The 17,523-nt window shown below is 34.6% G+C and overlaps 1 protein-coding gene across 2 annotated transcripts in view; it reads right to left on the bottom strand.

Annotated features, from left to right (window-relative positions):
• The window catches only part of RPTOR (regulatory associated protein of MTOR complex 1), a 547,237-nt gene that overhangs the window by 254,136 nt on the left and 275,578 nt on the right, over positions 1-17,523 (bottom strand). For both annotated transcript variants that reach the window (XM_044676205.1, XM_044676204.1), the window contains exon 7: positions 6,901-6,960. In XM_044676205.1, the coding sequence (XP_044532140.1) occupies positions 6,901-6,960 (60 nt within the window). The remainder of the gene's footprint in view (positions 1-6,900; positions 6,961-17,523) is intronic.

Consider the following 17,523-nt stretch of genomic DNA (forward strand, 5'->3'; position numbering starts at 1 on the left):
GGGGAAAGTAGGAGCATGAATCATGTAACCATGTTAACTTTTCAAAAAATAAATATTAATAAATGCTTAAAAAAAAGATTCTATGGAGGGGTAAGGGCCTTGGAATCAAAAAGTAAAACCTTTGATTTTCCAGACCTTGATATTTTAATACCAATTATCCCTATACATCCCCCACACACATAGTAATCAGAAGTAATTCTTAGATATTTAGTAGCATCCACTACCTCTGATCATTTGCTTGCCTCTGAGTTTCTTGTAGCAAGAGGTGAGGGTTTATTTAGTAGCTGAAGTGATTATTATATATTCCCCACCTCCACATTTATAAAAATGTAATTGATGAGATATAGAACAGTTTCATACTAGAGGAGCTGGGAAGATGTTCCTAGGGTGTGGTACCCCTGGATGGCTCCCAAGATGGAGCATCTCACAAGAAGTCTAAATACCTTTCTGCATATTTTTTTTAACTCTTCAGATTATTTTACTCTACTCTATTCCGCCATAATGATTTTAATTCTTGGTGACATTTTAGACCCAAAAAAGGGTTTTCATCAACAGTACAGAGGTTTGTGTTTTGTTTTTTTTTCTGGACTCCTCTGCCACATTTTGAAATGATGGCAGTAACAAACTTTGTTAAAAATATCTCAGCCAAGGTTGAAAAATTTGCTACATCTGTAGTACTTGTGACAAGTATTCATGAGTTCATAGTTTGTTTTTTTAAAATATCACATGCATTGGAGAAAATAGTCCATAGACATGTGGACATTGTTTTTGAAGAATACACTGAATTTCTAAATTTTTATTATTGCTTTTCCTTTTATTTTTTCTAATAGAATTTTTGATTTTTTTCCTTTTTCTTTATTTCTTGTACTTAAAGTACATATAATCAATATTAATTTTTGATTCTGCAGTGATATAAATTAAAAATATATGTATGTATATATATTTGTTCTAATATTAATTCATCCCCCAAAAGTTTTAGACTATGGGAACCTGCCATTTATTGATAAATGTTTGGGACTGTGATGAATGTTTTGCTGATTCCAGGAGAAGGGAACAAAAGAGCCATTATATAATGCCAAGAAGCACATGGTCAAGGAAACCAACCAATCCTGATGGGATTAATGAAAATCTGCACAGTGCCTATGAGCACACAGGTCAAAGGACCATACCAATCCAGGTAGGATTGATGAAACTTTCATGCCAATACTAAAGGACTTGAACCTAGTGTGAGACTTGAGGTTGTGATGCTTGACATAAGACGTAGGAAGCCTCATATTACACTGCCAGTCAAGTACTGAAGTTTGGCTATCATCCTGGCTCTCTCTATCCCTGAAAATGAAGGTAAATCAGACCAGGGAATTATACTTCCCTTTTACATGAAAATCTAGTCCCTTTTTCTCTCTTATGGTATGGCAACTTCCTGAAGTCCTGGCTTCTAATTGGTTAGTGTAATATTACTGTATTTGGTCCTAGAGATTTATGGGATAGAATTTCCTTTAATTGGACCCTAATACAAGCGCCTGTTATGAATTCATTCTTGTTTACTTAGAAATTTTTATATGCACAGATGTTTGATATTTTGATCCTGATTTGGAATTTTTTATTTCTCTCAAAAGTTTAATTTTCTTCTATTTGTTTTTCTTTTTATGTTTTTGTTTTATCTTTTGATAATTGGCTCACACACCCCATAACTCAACAATGTATTTTGAGCTGATCTGGGTGTTGGTCAACACCCTCTTCAGGGGGGATTGTGTTTTCAAAAAATCAAAGATTTAAAATTTTGTTTGAGAAAATTTTCAGAAAAAGAAGCCTGCTAATGCTTTGAAACCAGAAAATGAACTATTTGGAGAAAGATGCCTGCAGAAGCCTATACTGAATTAAGAAATCCAGAATGAATTTTGGGATAAAACTGATTTGAGATTAAGGGGATTAAACAATTTATTTTGATTGTAACTTGTATGCCAAAGGGAACTGCCCCCTAAATGGATTTTTGTCAATGTGCCTAGCAAAACATTGGTTTTACTCTTTCTCTTTCTCTCTTCTACTTATTTCTTATCTGTAACTATTGTAGTTAGAAGATTTTTAGGGGTACAAGATGATTATGTCAAATGATCAATTGGGGAGACGAATTTCCCAAATGATCACAGTGGGATTGTAATAATGAAATTAAATTTGCCCAGCCCATCCTTAATCTAATCACCAAAGGTGAGAACATCCCCACTTAATTCACAAGTTGGGAGGTGTGTGACCCATGTGTGCTAGAGTGAGTGACAAATCAAAATCTACTGACTACCTCTTGGGCAGTCCTAAACAATGCATCTGTTGTGATAGGACACATAAACTAAGAGGAAGGCACAGGAAGTGCCACAAAAGAAGCACCTTTTAAAAGGGAGTGACAACTTCCTGTCAGAGAGTTTGTTTGTTTTCCTGGAGTTGGAGATGCTGCTTGTTGGACCTGAGACCCTGACCCTGAGACCCTGGTGATTCTGTTCTTCCTTAGAACTACACATGGCAAGTGAAGAAGGTTGACTACCTTAGCCTCCCTAGCACTAGCCTCCCGGAGGGTCCCTTGATTGGGAGAAGCCCTCATAGCTAAACCTCTTGTTAATTGACTTTGAAGCTCTCTCGTTGGGCCTCTGGAGCCCTGCTGGAGTAAAGCCCAGACTTTAATACAAATCTAGTTCATTAAGTTAGATCTTTTTCTCATCTCTCTACTTCTACCCTCTCCTATATTTTGTAAATAAATTACTAAAATCATTTTAGGAATTGGTATTTATTCAGTTCCATGGTGACAATACCTTTAAATATTAATATCCAACCCCCCAAAAAAACCCTTTCCCCCTTTTATACCTGTTTCACTGTCATTTTGGGGTGTGTGAAAATTCAAAAAGATTCTTTAAAACTATTAAACTATTTATGACCTAAAGCTACAAAATCTACTTTTGCTAATTTTTAAAAATCAGATTTTATCTTTAAGTCCACATATACAATAATAGACAGAACAAATACTTACCCACTGATCCCACAATAAAAAGAAAAATAAGAATGACTCCAAAGAAGAGATATCCAGAACACCCCTTGGTTGAGAAGAAGGTCCACGAATGGGGCACCTTGCAAATTTCAGATTTTTCAACAAATTGATCAGTTTTGCTGATTTTTTTCCCTTCTTGTTCTTTTGTCTTTAAAAATATTATTTATTATATGGGATGATTTACTTGGAAAGGGAGGGAAGGCATATAGGGGAAAATCTCTGGTTATAGAGAAGGTCCTCTGTATCTGTACTCTCACTAATCAATTGGGAAAGAAAGAAATAATTAATGTTGGAGGAGTTGTGGGAAGACAGGCACTACTAGTTAGTGAAGCTGTGAATCAGTAAAAGCAATCTGGCCATTAATTTCTAATCATGTGAATACAATCCCTAAAATATTTATATCTACAGAATAAGATATTTCTCTACTAGGTACATATTCTCCAAAGAGGTACACATATTATATAAATACCAAATTATTTATAGAAGCACTTTTCATGATAGCGAATAACTGGAAGCAAAGTTGAAGCCCATCAACTGGGGAATGGTTAAACAAATTGTGGCATGTAAATTTACTTTAATATTAATGTAGTATAAGAAACAACAAATATGATCATTACAGAGAAGCACTGAAAAACTTACAAAATGACCAAAAACAATGTAAACAGAAACAACAATAACCACAAAACAATAACCACAAAACAATAAAGTGACTGATGTAAACTTACAAATAAGCATGGACCCAAGTAAGAGTTATCAGAAGAAATTTCTTTCCAATCTCCTAGCAGAGGTGGGATATCAAAGAGTATAGAACAGTATACATAGTTTCAGACTTTTAAAATTATTGACCAGTTTTGCAGATTTATCTCCTTCTTTCTCTTAAAAAATCATTAATAAAATTATTTCTAAAAGTTTTTATAATGTCAACTTTTTTATTTTATTGATTGGTCTTTCTCTTCCTACTCTTTTTCTTTTTAAAATTTTCTTTGATATGAAGGTTGGCATTTTAGATGAAGGGTGTAGGGTGTTTAGGGATGGATATAGGGAAAGAAGTAAGAAAAGATTATTTAAAAAAGGAAAAAAATTCTTCAGTTGGCAGCTAATTCTAAGTTTGGAAACTAGAAAAGAAAATAAAAAATAAAATTCATTTACCTAAATCATCTTTTATCAAGTAATAAGGTACCATTGTACCATTGTCTGGTAGTATTTCAAATAACTACAAAAATGAATAAAATAGGAGTCAGCCTCTCAAAGCAAACTCAGTATTTGATTTAAAAGGGCTCCTTAAAGCAGTAAAGAATCACTTAAATAGTTAAACATTCAGTGCTGAAAAATGAGCTCTGCCTATATAGGAAAAATGATATTACCAAAGTTAATTTATATATTTAATGTACTATATTTTGTAGAACTAATTCATTTGGAGGAATAACGTATCTAAAATATTACGGGAAATTAAGGAAAAAAGTAAAATAAAGAGAACACCAAATCAGATCTAAAACTACATTATAAAGTAGCAATGATAAAATTGGAAGCACTGGACAATGTATGTATCCTAACTTTTTTGACCAAAGAAATAAAAGGTGGCTTTGCTAGAGCACTTAGTGAAACACTTTAGTACCAACTATCATGTGTACTCTAACTTAAGATAATGCATTCTTGACTCTTTGCCATCTTTCAAATATTCACCAGATGAATCTGCCATCCTCATTTCACTGCCTAGAAATCAGGTCAAAGGTTCAGAACCTAGTGTGTTCCCAAATTAATTCTGCTAACAAGCATTTCCAAAAGGTGGCAATCTCTGAAATCTTAATCATCTTTTTAAATGATTTATTCTGACTTGGGTATGCAGTGTTCTAGAAAACAATGGCATAGCTCAGACTGAATAAAAGGATTCTTACAAAACCCATTTCTTTCTTTCTTAAAGTCTTTAGCTACAAAACAAAAAGTTTTTTTAAAACGTACATCAAAGCATGAAGTACTCTTTCTGGGCCTTCAGGGGAAGTGCTTGTTAGTAAGATGGTGAAATGCCAAGACAGGACAGTACTTTTAAAAGTCAGCCATGTTCCCAATCAGGATGCCCTTGAACAATTCATACTTAATGAATACTCAACAATAGACTATATGAAAAAAGATCTAAATGAAAGTTTAATAGCAGGAAAAAAATCCCAAATAACTAATCTCAATCCTGTGGGAAATGAAGCAGTATTTACTATATCAAATCCATGCATAACAAAAACAATAAAAGAACATCCTATCATTCTTCTATTACTCAAAAAAGTTCTTATGACAAATATGAAGAAGATTCCTCAATCTTAAGAATCTTAAGAACTTTTCTGAACACAGCATCTGTCCTTTAAAGTCACTCTCTAGCGTCAATATTTTATGGTTCTTCTTATCTTACACTATGTACAGTTGCATGAGCTTTGGATAGTCTGACAGAACAAGCCTGATGAGTCTGTCTGTCTGTCTGTCTGTCTGTCTCACTCTTCTAGTTTTCAGTATATTATAATTGCTCCAAATAATGTAACTCCCTTATTGATTCTTAAATCAATAGATTCAGCCATAATATTTGTCCTGAATTCCAGTCTCACATTGACAGCTGTTGGTTGAACATCATGTACTGGATGTTCTATAGGAATCTAAATTTAACGTGTCTCAGTCTGGAGTCATAAACTTATTCTCATAGCCTGCTCTTACTCCAAACTGCATTATTTCTGTTGAAAGTACCACTATTGGGGCAGCTGGGTAGCTCAGTGGATTGAGAGTCTGCTCTAGAGATGGGAGGTCCTAGGTTCAAATCCGGCCTCAGACACTTCCCAGCTGTGTGACCCTGGGCAAGTCACTTGACCCCTATTGCCCACCCTTACCACTCTTCCACCTATGAGCCAATACACAGAAGTTAAGGGTTTAAAAATAAAATTTAAAAAAAAAAAAAGAAAGTACCACTATTTTCTAAATCACACAGTTATATAAGTTTGGCATAGAATCTTTGATCCTTTCCACTTGCTCATGTTGAATTCTATCCTCAGAACATATGATCTTTATTCACCTAGACAATGATTCTAGTTCAAGCCTTCTTACACTCTTGCTTGGCTCAATCTTTACCAGTTATCTTCCTGCTTCAGTTCTTTCCCTTTTCCTATCAGTTCTCAATACAACTTTTTATTTATACCTATTTCACATTATTTCTGTTTCATAAACTCTCACATTGCTATTGTCATGTGTTATGAAAAAATAGGTAATCTGAGTGGGTCTTGAAGGCAATTTGGGTGTGAGTAAGGATAAAGGGGATATAGGTGATTTTAAGATCATGTACATGTCAGAGGAGGTAGAAAGTGTATATAAGTATAAAGATTTTCATGTTAGAAAAGATACATAAATATATTTTTTGCCTTCATTTTTAGATTAAAAAAAAAACTAAACAGGATTCAGAAATAGTGTTGTTGAGTAGATAGAGAGCTCACCTCTGAGCCAGGAAAACATGAATTTAAGTCTCTCTGACATATACTACCTGGGTGACACGGGGCAATGCACTTAATTTATTAAGGCTTAAGGTAACTGCCTAAGAATATAAGTGGCAGAGAATCTGCTGATTTAGGTTGGTAAATGGAGTTTCCCTATCTGAAAATTCTGTATATCAATGAAATCATAAGCACAGGCCCAATTCCTTTTTTCCATCCCAAGCTATTCTGACAATAAGCATTGATACTTTACAAAAATTAGCCTTAATAATGATATATAAAAAAAAGAACAGGAAAGCACTGGCAGATGAAAAAAATCCTACAAATCAAATATAAAATAATAGGAAATAACTCCCCACTTGTCTTGAAAATCAAGGTTATTAAATCAAGGTATATTAAACTCTTGCTTACTTTTCTATCAAATCCAGTGTGACTCCAGGCACCAGACTGACACACTTCTGCATGCAAAACCTGTGGGAGAGAAACAAAAACAATATCACAATACGTGAATATTAAGCTTAAAAATAATAGTATTGTAGAAAAAAATAAGGAATATGGAGTATTTGTAATCAACTATTCAGATGGAGTACAATGGAAAAATGGTTCTCTGGGGAGTTGATAAAACCTGGATTGAAATAAACAATGAGCACAGAATTAAATATTAAATACTTAGTTATCTTCCAAGTTCAAGTCCTATCTCAGTAACTGAGTCAAGTAAGACATTGGGAAAGATAGTTTAGGTTTTCTTGTGAAAGTGTGAAAAAACTCTTTTTCAGGAATGCTTCCTACATCAGTCAAATAATATGTTAGTCCTTCTGCTTCCCATTTCTTCCCATCTTTTTGTCCCCTTTTCCACAAAAAAAAAGAGGTATGTTCACAATTTTCTTTATGTAGCCAGTTTTGGAATCATATCAACCTTGACACTGGGAAAGGGTCAAGCTGGTGAGAGAGAGGGAGAGAGAGAGACAGAGAGAGGGAGAGAGAGAAACAGAGAGAGAGAGAGAGACAGAGAGAGAGAGAGAGATTGAGAATGTGAATGATTATTGAGTCTGTGAACTGTTTTTGATTCAAGAAAAGGGTTGTATTTTTTTCTTTTTGAAATTATTTTTTTTATTTTGAATATTTTCTCCTAATTACATATTTCATGTTCTCTCCCTCTCCCCCAATCTCTCCTAACCCCCCTTAGCCGACGCACAATTCCACTGGGTTTTACATGTATCATTGATCAAGACCTAATTCCAAATTATTGATAGTAGGACTAGAGTTATCATTTAGTGTCTACATGCCCAATAATATCCCCAAAAGTCCATGTGTTCAAGTAGTTGTTTTTCTTCTGTGTTTCTCCTTTCACAGTTCTTCCTCTGAATGTGGCTAGTTTTCTTTCTTATAAGTTCCTCAACCTTGCTCTGGATCCTTGCATTGCTGCTAATATAAAAGTCCGTTATGTTCAATTGTACCACAGTGAATCTATCAGTCTCCGTGTACAATGTTCTCCTGGATCTACTCCTTTCACTCTGCATCAATTCCTAGAGGTCATTCCAGTTCACATGGAATTCCTCCAGTTAAAAGAGTTGTATTTACAAGTTACAAGGGGCAGATGACATCCAGAGTTGTTCTAGATATAGAGTTTGATTTAATTCATATTCTTGATCATGTGATTTTATATTTTTGTTTTGAAACACAACATGAATGGAAGGCCATCTTAAAAAAAATCATTTGGCAAATAGTACATTTCCTCCCCCCTCACACATTTGTACCAAATGTCTTTCTTGTATATAAACAAATTGCTTATTTTTGTTTTCTTACTTATTGTGTTTTTCATTTGTCTTATTGTACTATTTAATCTATTTACATTTAAAGTTATGATTGTTAAGCTTGTAATACCCTCCATTTTTGTTACCTTTTGGTTTCCTTTCTCTTTTAAGTTAGTATTTTGTCTTTGGGATAAATTTTTGCTCACCCTACTTTGACAGTAGTTTATTCCCAAAGGTTCCTCCGCTACCATTTGCCCACTGACTAGGGAATGGCTAAACAAACACAATATGCTATTGCAAAACAATATTACGAGAAATGATGAACAATAATGAATATAATATAAAGGCTGAGGTAAGAGAGAATCACTGTATTCAGCTTACACATATAACTAAGTTTAAAATATGTCATTTAGGGTTTATGGTAAGAAATATCTTCCTAACGCATGTATTTTAAGGAGCTGCTATTTTTCAATTCATAGAAAAGTTTGTTTCCTTCAGGAGCTTCTAGGCCAGAAACCAGGTAAAGTACAAACTAAGTTCAGGCAGCAGCAATCAACAGAAATGAGTTTTGTCCCACTTGGACTATTACCAAGGCTGTGCTATCTGCAGTGTTAGGTTTTATATTCTTGGGCTCAAAGATCACTACAGATGGTGACTGCAGCCTTGAAATTAAAAGATGTTTATTCCTTGGAAGGCAAGCTATAGCAAATCTAGACAGCATACTAAAAAGGAGAGTTATCACCTAACCAACAAAGATCAATATAGTCAAAACTATGATTTTTCCAGTAATAATGTATGGCTGCGGGAGTTGGATAAGGAAAGTTGAGCACCACAGAATCAGTGCTTACTAATTTTGGTGCTGGAGAAGACTTCTGAGAGTCTCTTGGACAGCAAGGAGATCAAATCAGCCAATACTTAAATTAATTCAAACTATTCATGGAAGGTCAAATACTAAAGCTAAAGCTTAAATACTTTGGCCATATAATGAGAAGACAAGATTCACTGGAAAAGACCTTGATATTGAGAAAGATTGAAGGCAAAAGGAGAAGGGGATGTCAGAGGAGAAGATGGAAACACATGTGACTTGGTCAGATTTTGAGAAATAGTGGAGGTTAGAAGGGCTTGGAATGCTATGGTCCTTAGGGTCATGAAGAGTTAGACAGGACTGAATGACTCATCCAAAACAAATAATAATTAAATAGAAAGAATAGCAAATTGGCTTTCGTGTGAACAGAATTGGAACTACAAGGGCTATGTAGAGAAGATGAGTCAAACTGTTTCTTTTAACAGATGAGTGAACTGAGAGGCTCAGATAGGCTAAATGACTTAACAAGAGTAACAAGAGGAAATGTTTGAGGTAGGATTTGGACTTTGATCCTGCTGACTCTAAGGCCAGAATTCTATCCAACACTGGAAATAATTTGAGGTGAGACCAGTTAAAGTAATTTTTAACTCTTTATTGAATTTTCTCTCCAGGTTTTCAAAGGCTTTTGCACGGAATACTTAACAAGTAAGAATGAATGAATCAGGAAGGAAGTCAATGTTTGGTACTAAAAAATAAAGTTTTATATATACATATATGTATTTTAAACCCTTACCTTCTGTCTTAGAACCAATGAGAAGACTATGTATTGGTTCTAAGGCAGACGAGTGATAAGGGCTAGGCAATGGGGAGTTACATGACTTGCCCAGGGTCATAAAGCTAGGAAGTGTCAGAGACCAGATTTGAATCTAGGTCCTCCCATCTCTAGGCCTGGTTTCTCAATCCACTGAGCCACTCAGTTGCCTCTAAGAAAGTTCTATTTACACAAAAAATATCTTAAAACTAACCCCAACATAGGAAGAAATGCAAAAAGCAAAATAAAACAAAACAGTGAACTTCAATGAAGCTTCATCAAATACCTACTTTATATTTTTTCTGCATCATAAGAGCTTTTTAGATCAAAGACTTTATAGTAAATTCAAAATCCCCACTCATCCAGGGTACCTTCAAACTCTCCGACTGCTAAACAAAATCAAAATATAAAATGGCTGAGTTAAAGAAACCCCAAATAGCTTGGGATATGATTGCATTATAGTTTGGCAAAGATCCAAACTTTCAGATGAAGATGAATTTGCAGGGGGAAGACCAATCTACTATAAAAAGAGAGATGTTCAGCAAGTAAAATGCATTTAGAACTCTGGAAACTGTGTGTGTGTGTGTGTGTGTGTGTGTGTGTGTGTGTGTGTATGTGTGTGTGTGTGTGTGTATTTACACACCCTAAAGGTTCTTTCTGCCTCGGTGTCACTATGACATGATGTTTCCTTTTTCCACATTAAGTATTGCCAAACATTGGCAAAATGGCAGTGGCTGAGGCTACTTGGTGACTTATGATATGGTTCTATAGATGGAAGATGGTGCCAAATAGCTAACTGGGAATAAATTCTAACAAATGCATCTGTTTACTTCACACAAGGCAGCTGGGGCCTCATCTATCCTTGTCTCATTTGCTGGATAGTGTCCTGACACACATGTAGGAGAGACTAGATTTATAAAAATGTGTATAATATTTTAAAAGCTATAAGATACCAAATATTTTTGTTCAAGTTCCTTAGTGTATTTACTTAGTAGCTTCATAGGTTTCCTCTTGCATCATGGCATGATGAAAAGAATGGTGCACTTGGGGACTCATGAAATCTGGATACAAATCCTGCCCAAGAAAGTGACCAGCTTAAGAACCACTTAACTTTTCAGAGACTCGGATTAGTCTCTATTAATATAGACTACTACTTCCATTACCTATCTCATAGGACTTCTAAAAAGAAATCAGAATAAAAACTTAAAATGACTATACAAATATCAATTGTTAGTAAGTTAAAGAGTTATGTCTGCCCCAATAATCAGAGGTTTCAATTTAGTTCAAAAGGCACATATCAACATGTTCACATTGGCTCAGAAATCCGTTCTCTAACAACTTAATTAGGTATTAGTCTAAAAAGTTCTAATATATCTAATAAGCGTAGGAGGATGATACAGCAGCAATGACTTCCTTAATATTTACAGTAAAAACTACTTTGAAAGAATTGACCCTTTTGAAAAAGAAAAGCCTATGATGTGCTTATAGAGAAGCAATATTTATAAGTGATATGATCCTTTCTCAAGTATCATTTTAAAATCAGTCAGGGATCAAACTGATATTACTGCAGAGATCTAAAATCACTCCACGCCTGGTGGCCTTGAGCCAAGTTCTCATTGTCCTTCCAATGCAAGTTATAGAAGAAATCAGCTAATCCAAGTTCTTGCCTAGCTGGAAGGAATTTTAAACAGAATTGGAAGCCAAGCTAAGCCCTGAAGTATCACAGTTCCTTCTGCAATCAAAAGACACAAACAAAAAACCCTCCAGTGCATTCACAGATTTTATTTGAATAATGTAGAAATTAATTCCTCTTTCTTTTCAAATCCACAGTGTTTTTCTCTATAAAGAAATATTCCTCAAAACTGGACTAAGTTATTATTATTAGATACTATTATTAGTTACTAAGATAAATTGGTGGCAGACTACCCAACAAGGACATATTTAGATATCAAATTTTCCTCCCAGAAAAAATTTTACATTTAATTCCATTTCAAAGGTTAGAGAATTCTTAAGCTCTATGAATGCATAAATGTACTCCAAGGATGTAATTTATTATTAAAAACACCATGAGAGGGAAATTCAATCATTTCCTTGGTAAAAGGCCCCTAAACCTAAAATCTAGGGCTTTTCCAAGTTGCTGAATCTAAATCTTTTTGTTCAATTAAGGAAGTTACAGGAAACAAAAGATAAGGCCTGCCATTCAAAAACATATCTGACTTAGATAAGTAGGCTATATTAAACAAGTAGGGTAAAACTATAATAAACTACAAAAAAAGACTACTTTTTGAATTCCAGTTATAGAAGACAAGAGATTAAGCTAACTAAAATATGTCTGATTCCATTCCTATGACCTCCACATCACTCTTTATGTCATTGTCCAGCCACCTGAACATTCTAAGATATGAAATCAAGTAAAGGGGGGCTCCTTTTATACATTTTAGGTTAAAAAAATTCAAAGGAGGGTGCTAAAAGTAAATTAAATAAATATGTTAATGTAAGGAAAGATGGAGCAGAAATTATATGAGAAAGGCAATATTATACAGGATAGCTCTAGGAGGGAATATGGGTAGAGATACACGAGAATAGTCAAGCAATGGAAAAACAGAAGGTATTAATTAAAACAGTTCACTGTAGGAAGAAATGGAACAGAATTTAGCTAGAAATAATGATGGATATGAATTAAAAGCATGATCTTCAGAACTGTGAATATTATGACTTAATAGAAGTTATCTAGTCATTTTCTATATTGCGTTTCCTAATCTGTAACAATAATGCACTATTTGTGAATTCTATTTATTTATCACAATTAAGTAGGAAACAATGATAGAAATAACTCTAAAGGCACCCTGCAACATAAGGTACAAGTATTACTATTCTGAAGATCAAGTTGTTCCACTTGAATGAAATGTGAAATTTAAAAAAAAATACATTTTTATATATGTCCTAATGGGTAATGGCTTGATTTTTTTGAGGGGATGGTGATGGTGAATTAATTCCATTTTGTGCCCAATCCTGCTCATCTACATAGTTTAGATACCTGTTTGCTATTGTGAAGGGTTTACATTTTGGGGTAGGAGTTTGACAAAAGTATGGAGAACAGATTGAAAAAATACCAACATTTAGTTTATTCTGAGAAGTTCTAATAGGAAATAGGAGGGAGGAAAGTGAGATTATCACTCTAATATCTTATAACTATGCCTAAAATCCAAATCATATACTAAAATTTCTAAGAAACCGTAAATCCAACTGCCTTCTTGGGCAGGATCTTCTTGCCTGGCAAAGTAGGCCTAATTTATCTATTCTGTCTAAGATTATATTCACTATCTAACTACTTGAGTTAATCAATAAGCATTCATTACCAACAATTTCCTTAAAGTGGTTCTTCTTCCTCAACTGTAAATAGTGAAACTGCCTGTCACAGAGACATACACAGTCTCCTGCTCCCTCAAAGTTCTGAGGAGAAAAAACGCTCTGAAACAGACTCCTTAAATCCTGTTTCCAAATCCCAACTGTCAATAAATCCAACTGTTAGTCTGACAGAGACAAAAACAGACTGACCTCCTCTTCTCTGAGAATCCAGAGAAAAAGAGATCTCTCTCTTAACTGTCTTCCTCTTAAATACTGTCCCGTCTCCTAGGTAATGGAATCTTCAGGTCTGGCAAACTCTTACTTAGAAATGTTTCTCTTCCTGCCTCTCCTCTGCCTCTTAAAGAGACAGAGGGAGAGATAAAGAAACGCCTTTTAATATTATATAAGGGCTAACAATCAGGAACAGACCTTAAGCTTCTTATTTTCCTACCATATTTTATCCTACTAAGTCTTTTCATATCTAAAATCCGTAAGAGATTAAAAGGTATCTTTCTTAAAAGAACGTAGCTGGCTCTGTCTAAATATAAGTTCTTTATCTCCACAGTACCCCACTCTACCATAATATTTTGGGGAAATTTTCATACATGTATACTTCTAGAGGCAGCTGGTTGGCATGGTAGAGTGCCAGACCTGGAGCTAGGAAGAATCATCCTCCTGAGTTCAAATCTGGCCTCAGATGCTGGCTATGAGACCTGGGAAAGTAATTTAGCCCCGTTGGCCTCAATTTTCCTCATCTGTAAAATGAGCTGGAGAAAAAAAAATGACAAACTACTCCAATATCTTTGCCAAGAAAATCCTTACGGGAACATGAAGAGTCAGATACAACTGAAAAACAATACTAATAAATACTCTTAACCAACTTCAGAGGATCATAGATAGCTTTCTGTGAGTGAAATATATTCATCAGTGATATAAACTGTTAAGTCTTTATACCCAACAATTTAAATGAAGTGATTAAGTCTAATTATAATTTTTAACACTGCTGATTTAAGCAATTTGCTAGGAATTCTATGAGGGAAACCAAGAGAATTCAAAGGAAAAAAAAACAACTTGAGAAAGAACAAGATTTTGTGTGTGTAACCACTGCAACATCAGGTCAGAACAGGCAAATTAATTCTGGATATCATAGATGGAAACTCCCTGCTATAAAATGCAACAAAAAATCACTAGAAAGATTAAACTGGCAATATATGAAAATAACCTATTTTATGGAATATTTTTGGTAACAGAAAGGCTAAGTCAATTCAGATGAAGTTTTCAATTAATTACAAAAAAGCAAAGAGTCATGCTTCAGTCATTTGAGTCACTGACTGCTCTATTCTAACCCTAAAACTACAGGTTTGGCATCATGTAACAAAAATGTACCTCAGTTACTAAAGGGCTACTTTTATTAAATGCTTCCAAGCTGCATAACAGACATTATTCTGTGAGTTTCTGGATATTCTTTTGTGCTGAGACACTCTTTTAAAAATAAAAAAAGATTTTTTTTTTAATATTTCTGTTCAGACCAGGCCCTTGTGGTGCTTTAGTGTCAGAAGTGGAGTGAAATGAGAGACTCATCAGCTAAAAGTTAATAAAAAGAGGTTTGTTTTGTCATGGAGTGAGAAATGACATTCAAGCTTACAGAAGTGATTCATTTAGGAGCAACTTTTCTGCCTCTACATTAGAGATACTGGCATCCTAGTCAATTCTGAGGGAGAATTAAGTCCTATCTCTCCTTGTACTGTCTTTCCTATGTAGGAAGATGTATAAATGACACAAGCCATAATCTAAAGTTTCTCTACCTTTTCAAAGAAAGACTAGTTCAATCTACCTGGAAGGTATTATTATTAAAGTTTATCAGAAAATAGTTTTCATATGCTTAAAAAAGGTGAGGTTCTCTGATCCTCTTAATCTGATCAAAAGATAACATTAATAAAACTGATTAAAGTAAATATTCAAAGATTCATGTTCTCCATTTATCAATAAAACAAATAGATCAATGAATATTTGTTAAGTATCAACTATGTGTCAAATGTTGTGCTAAGCAATGGGAATACAAAAAGAAGCAAAACAGTCCCTCAAGGACTTTGATGAGAGAGACAACATGCGAACAAGTTTTCCTGAGTTATATTCTTTTATGATTTCTTAAAATATGATACCTAGGATTTGGGGGCAAGGAGTGCTGGGGAGAATCATAGCTTTCAGGTAGTCCAGTGATGTTTAAACTATCTTTCCTTGATCTGTTTTTTAGATGAGTTGTTTTTCCCTATTTAAATACCTTCATACATTTCTATTTTTTCATGTTTTTGATTTTGTTTTATTATTTCTTGATGTCTTATGGAATCATCTTCTATTTGGTCAATTCTAATTTTAATTGTTATTTTTTTTTCAGTTAGTTTATATACCTCTTGTTTTAAGCTGTTCATACTCTTCATACATTTCTTCTCTAGTTCTCATTTGTTTTCTCATTTTTTTTCTTTACCACTCTCATTTGGTTTTTAAAAATAATTTTTAGTTCTTAGGGGAAAAAAGCCTCCTGCTTTAACTATTCTAAGAGTTCTTCTTGGGCTTGTGTCTAAGCTGCATTTTTCTTATAGGTTTTGTTTGTAGATGTTTTGGAGCCTTTCTCTAGTAGTTTCATTTCTTGAGCTTTCCTGTAATCATAATAGCTCCTTTTGGGGAGGAATTCTTTTTTATTTGCTCATTTTTCCAGTCTACTTCTTGACTTTAGATTTTGTGATAGTATTGCTATCTAGAGGGGGAATGTTTGACCTGAGCTTTTCTCCTCTTATGGTCTTCTGCTTTTACTGCTTAGTCTATTTGTGTTGGTAGTGGTAAGCTCCTAAAAGCTTTCAAAGTTCTCAAACTGTTGTGCTCCAGGGTAAGGTCAACTCTCTGCCCAACTAGTCTTACTTCTGCATGTTTCTGATGTAGGTTTGGGTTTATCTGCTTGTCTCTCATTGGGAGTTTTAGTAGACTGTTGCTGGATTCAGCTACTCAATTCACTGGGAGACTGAAAGCTCAGTGACTAACCTTCAGGCTCCCTTTGGTCTGGGAACCCTGCCCTGGTTATTTCACTACTGGCTTCAATAAAGGGGTAGCAGTAAAAACTTACTTGGCTCCTGAAGAGCGGCTACACTTCATACTTGTGGCCATTCCTCTTTACCCTGGACCTGTGACCTAGAAATGATATGGGGCAATACAGCTGTGTGATGGACACCCTTTCCTACACTCTGCATCAGTTCAGATATCCTCTGGGACAATTTTCTGTCCATTTTCCTCTCTAGTTTTGCATTTCCTACTCTGGTACCCATTCTCATTCCTATTTCTGTCTCTGGTAGTGGAATGATCTGTCCATGCTGTATTCCTGCTTTCCTTCCTAACCCACTGTGGGTTGAAAGAAAAAAAAAAGAACTTAACTTTTTCTTGAATTTCCTGATCAGAATTTGTCTGATGCATTTTCTTGACTTTTGTGGAAATTTTGTGGGGAATGATGTTGTATTGTTTTCACTTATTCTGTGAACTTCCAATTGATATCTTTTCAACAATATAGTAGATAGAGCTGATGCTTTTTCATTCAATAGATATAAAAACCCATCTCTAATATTTCCTGGTATATTTAAGCATATAATACCAAAATGTATATTATGGAGTCACCATATTACTATATAGTTTTCCTATCCATGGTCATAGTAGAAATGTAATGTATTAACAGGCATACATATTTTCATTAGATTATAAGCTTCTCAAGAGCAAGGTCTATTTGTTGACTTTCTTTAAATATTTCTAATGCTTAGCACCGTGCCTTGCACATAAAAGATGCTTAATGTTTATTGACCAATAAGGTACAATGAATAATATTATAGGTAATCTTTCTTTAACACTTTATAGTTACAAAGCTTCTTCCTTCTAACAATCTGGCAAGGTTAGAAAAGTACAAATTTTCCTGTTTCACACTAAAGGAAAGAAGTTCAGAGGAGGTAATGACCTAAATTCACATAGATAGTATGTGTTACAAAGAAAACCTAGTCTCTCCAGATTCCAACTCCAGGACATTTGCTTTTTATTTTTGTAAATTAAATTGTATTTGTTGTCAATCTTCCTTCCCTTCCTACCACTTTACCCCAATTGAGAAAGAAAGAAAAACAAATTCTCTGTTAAAAATATATATAAAGGGGCAGCTGGATGGCTCAGTGGATTGAGAGCCAGGCCCAGAGATGGGAGGTTCTGGTTCAAATCTGGCCTCAGACACTTCCTAGCTGGGCAAGTCACTTAATCCCCATTGCCTAGTCCTTACCACTCTTCTGCCTTAG

Source organism: Gracilinanus agilis, chromosome 4 (genome assembly GCF_016433145.1).
Source record: "Gracilinanus agilis isolate LMUSP501 chromosome 4, AgileGrace, whole genome shotgun sequence".
Classification (NCBI taxonomy): Eukaryota; Metazoa; Chordata; class Mammalia; order Didelphimorphia; family Didelphidae; genus Gracilinanus; species Gracilinanus agilis.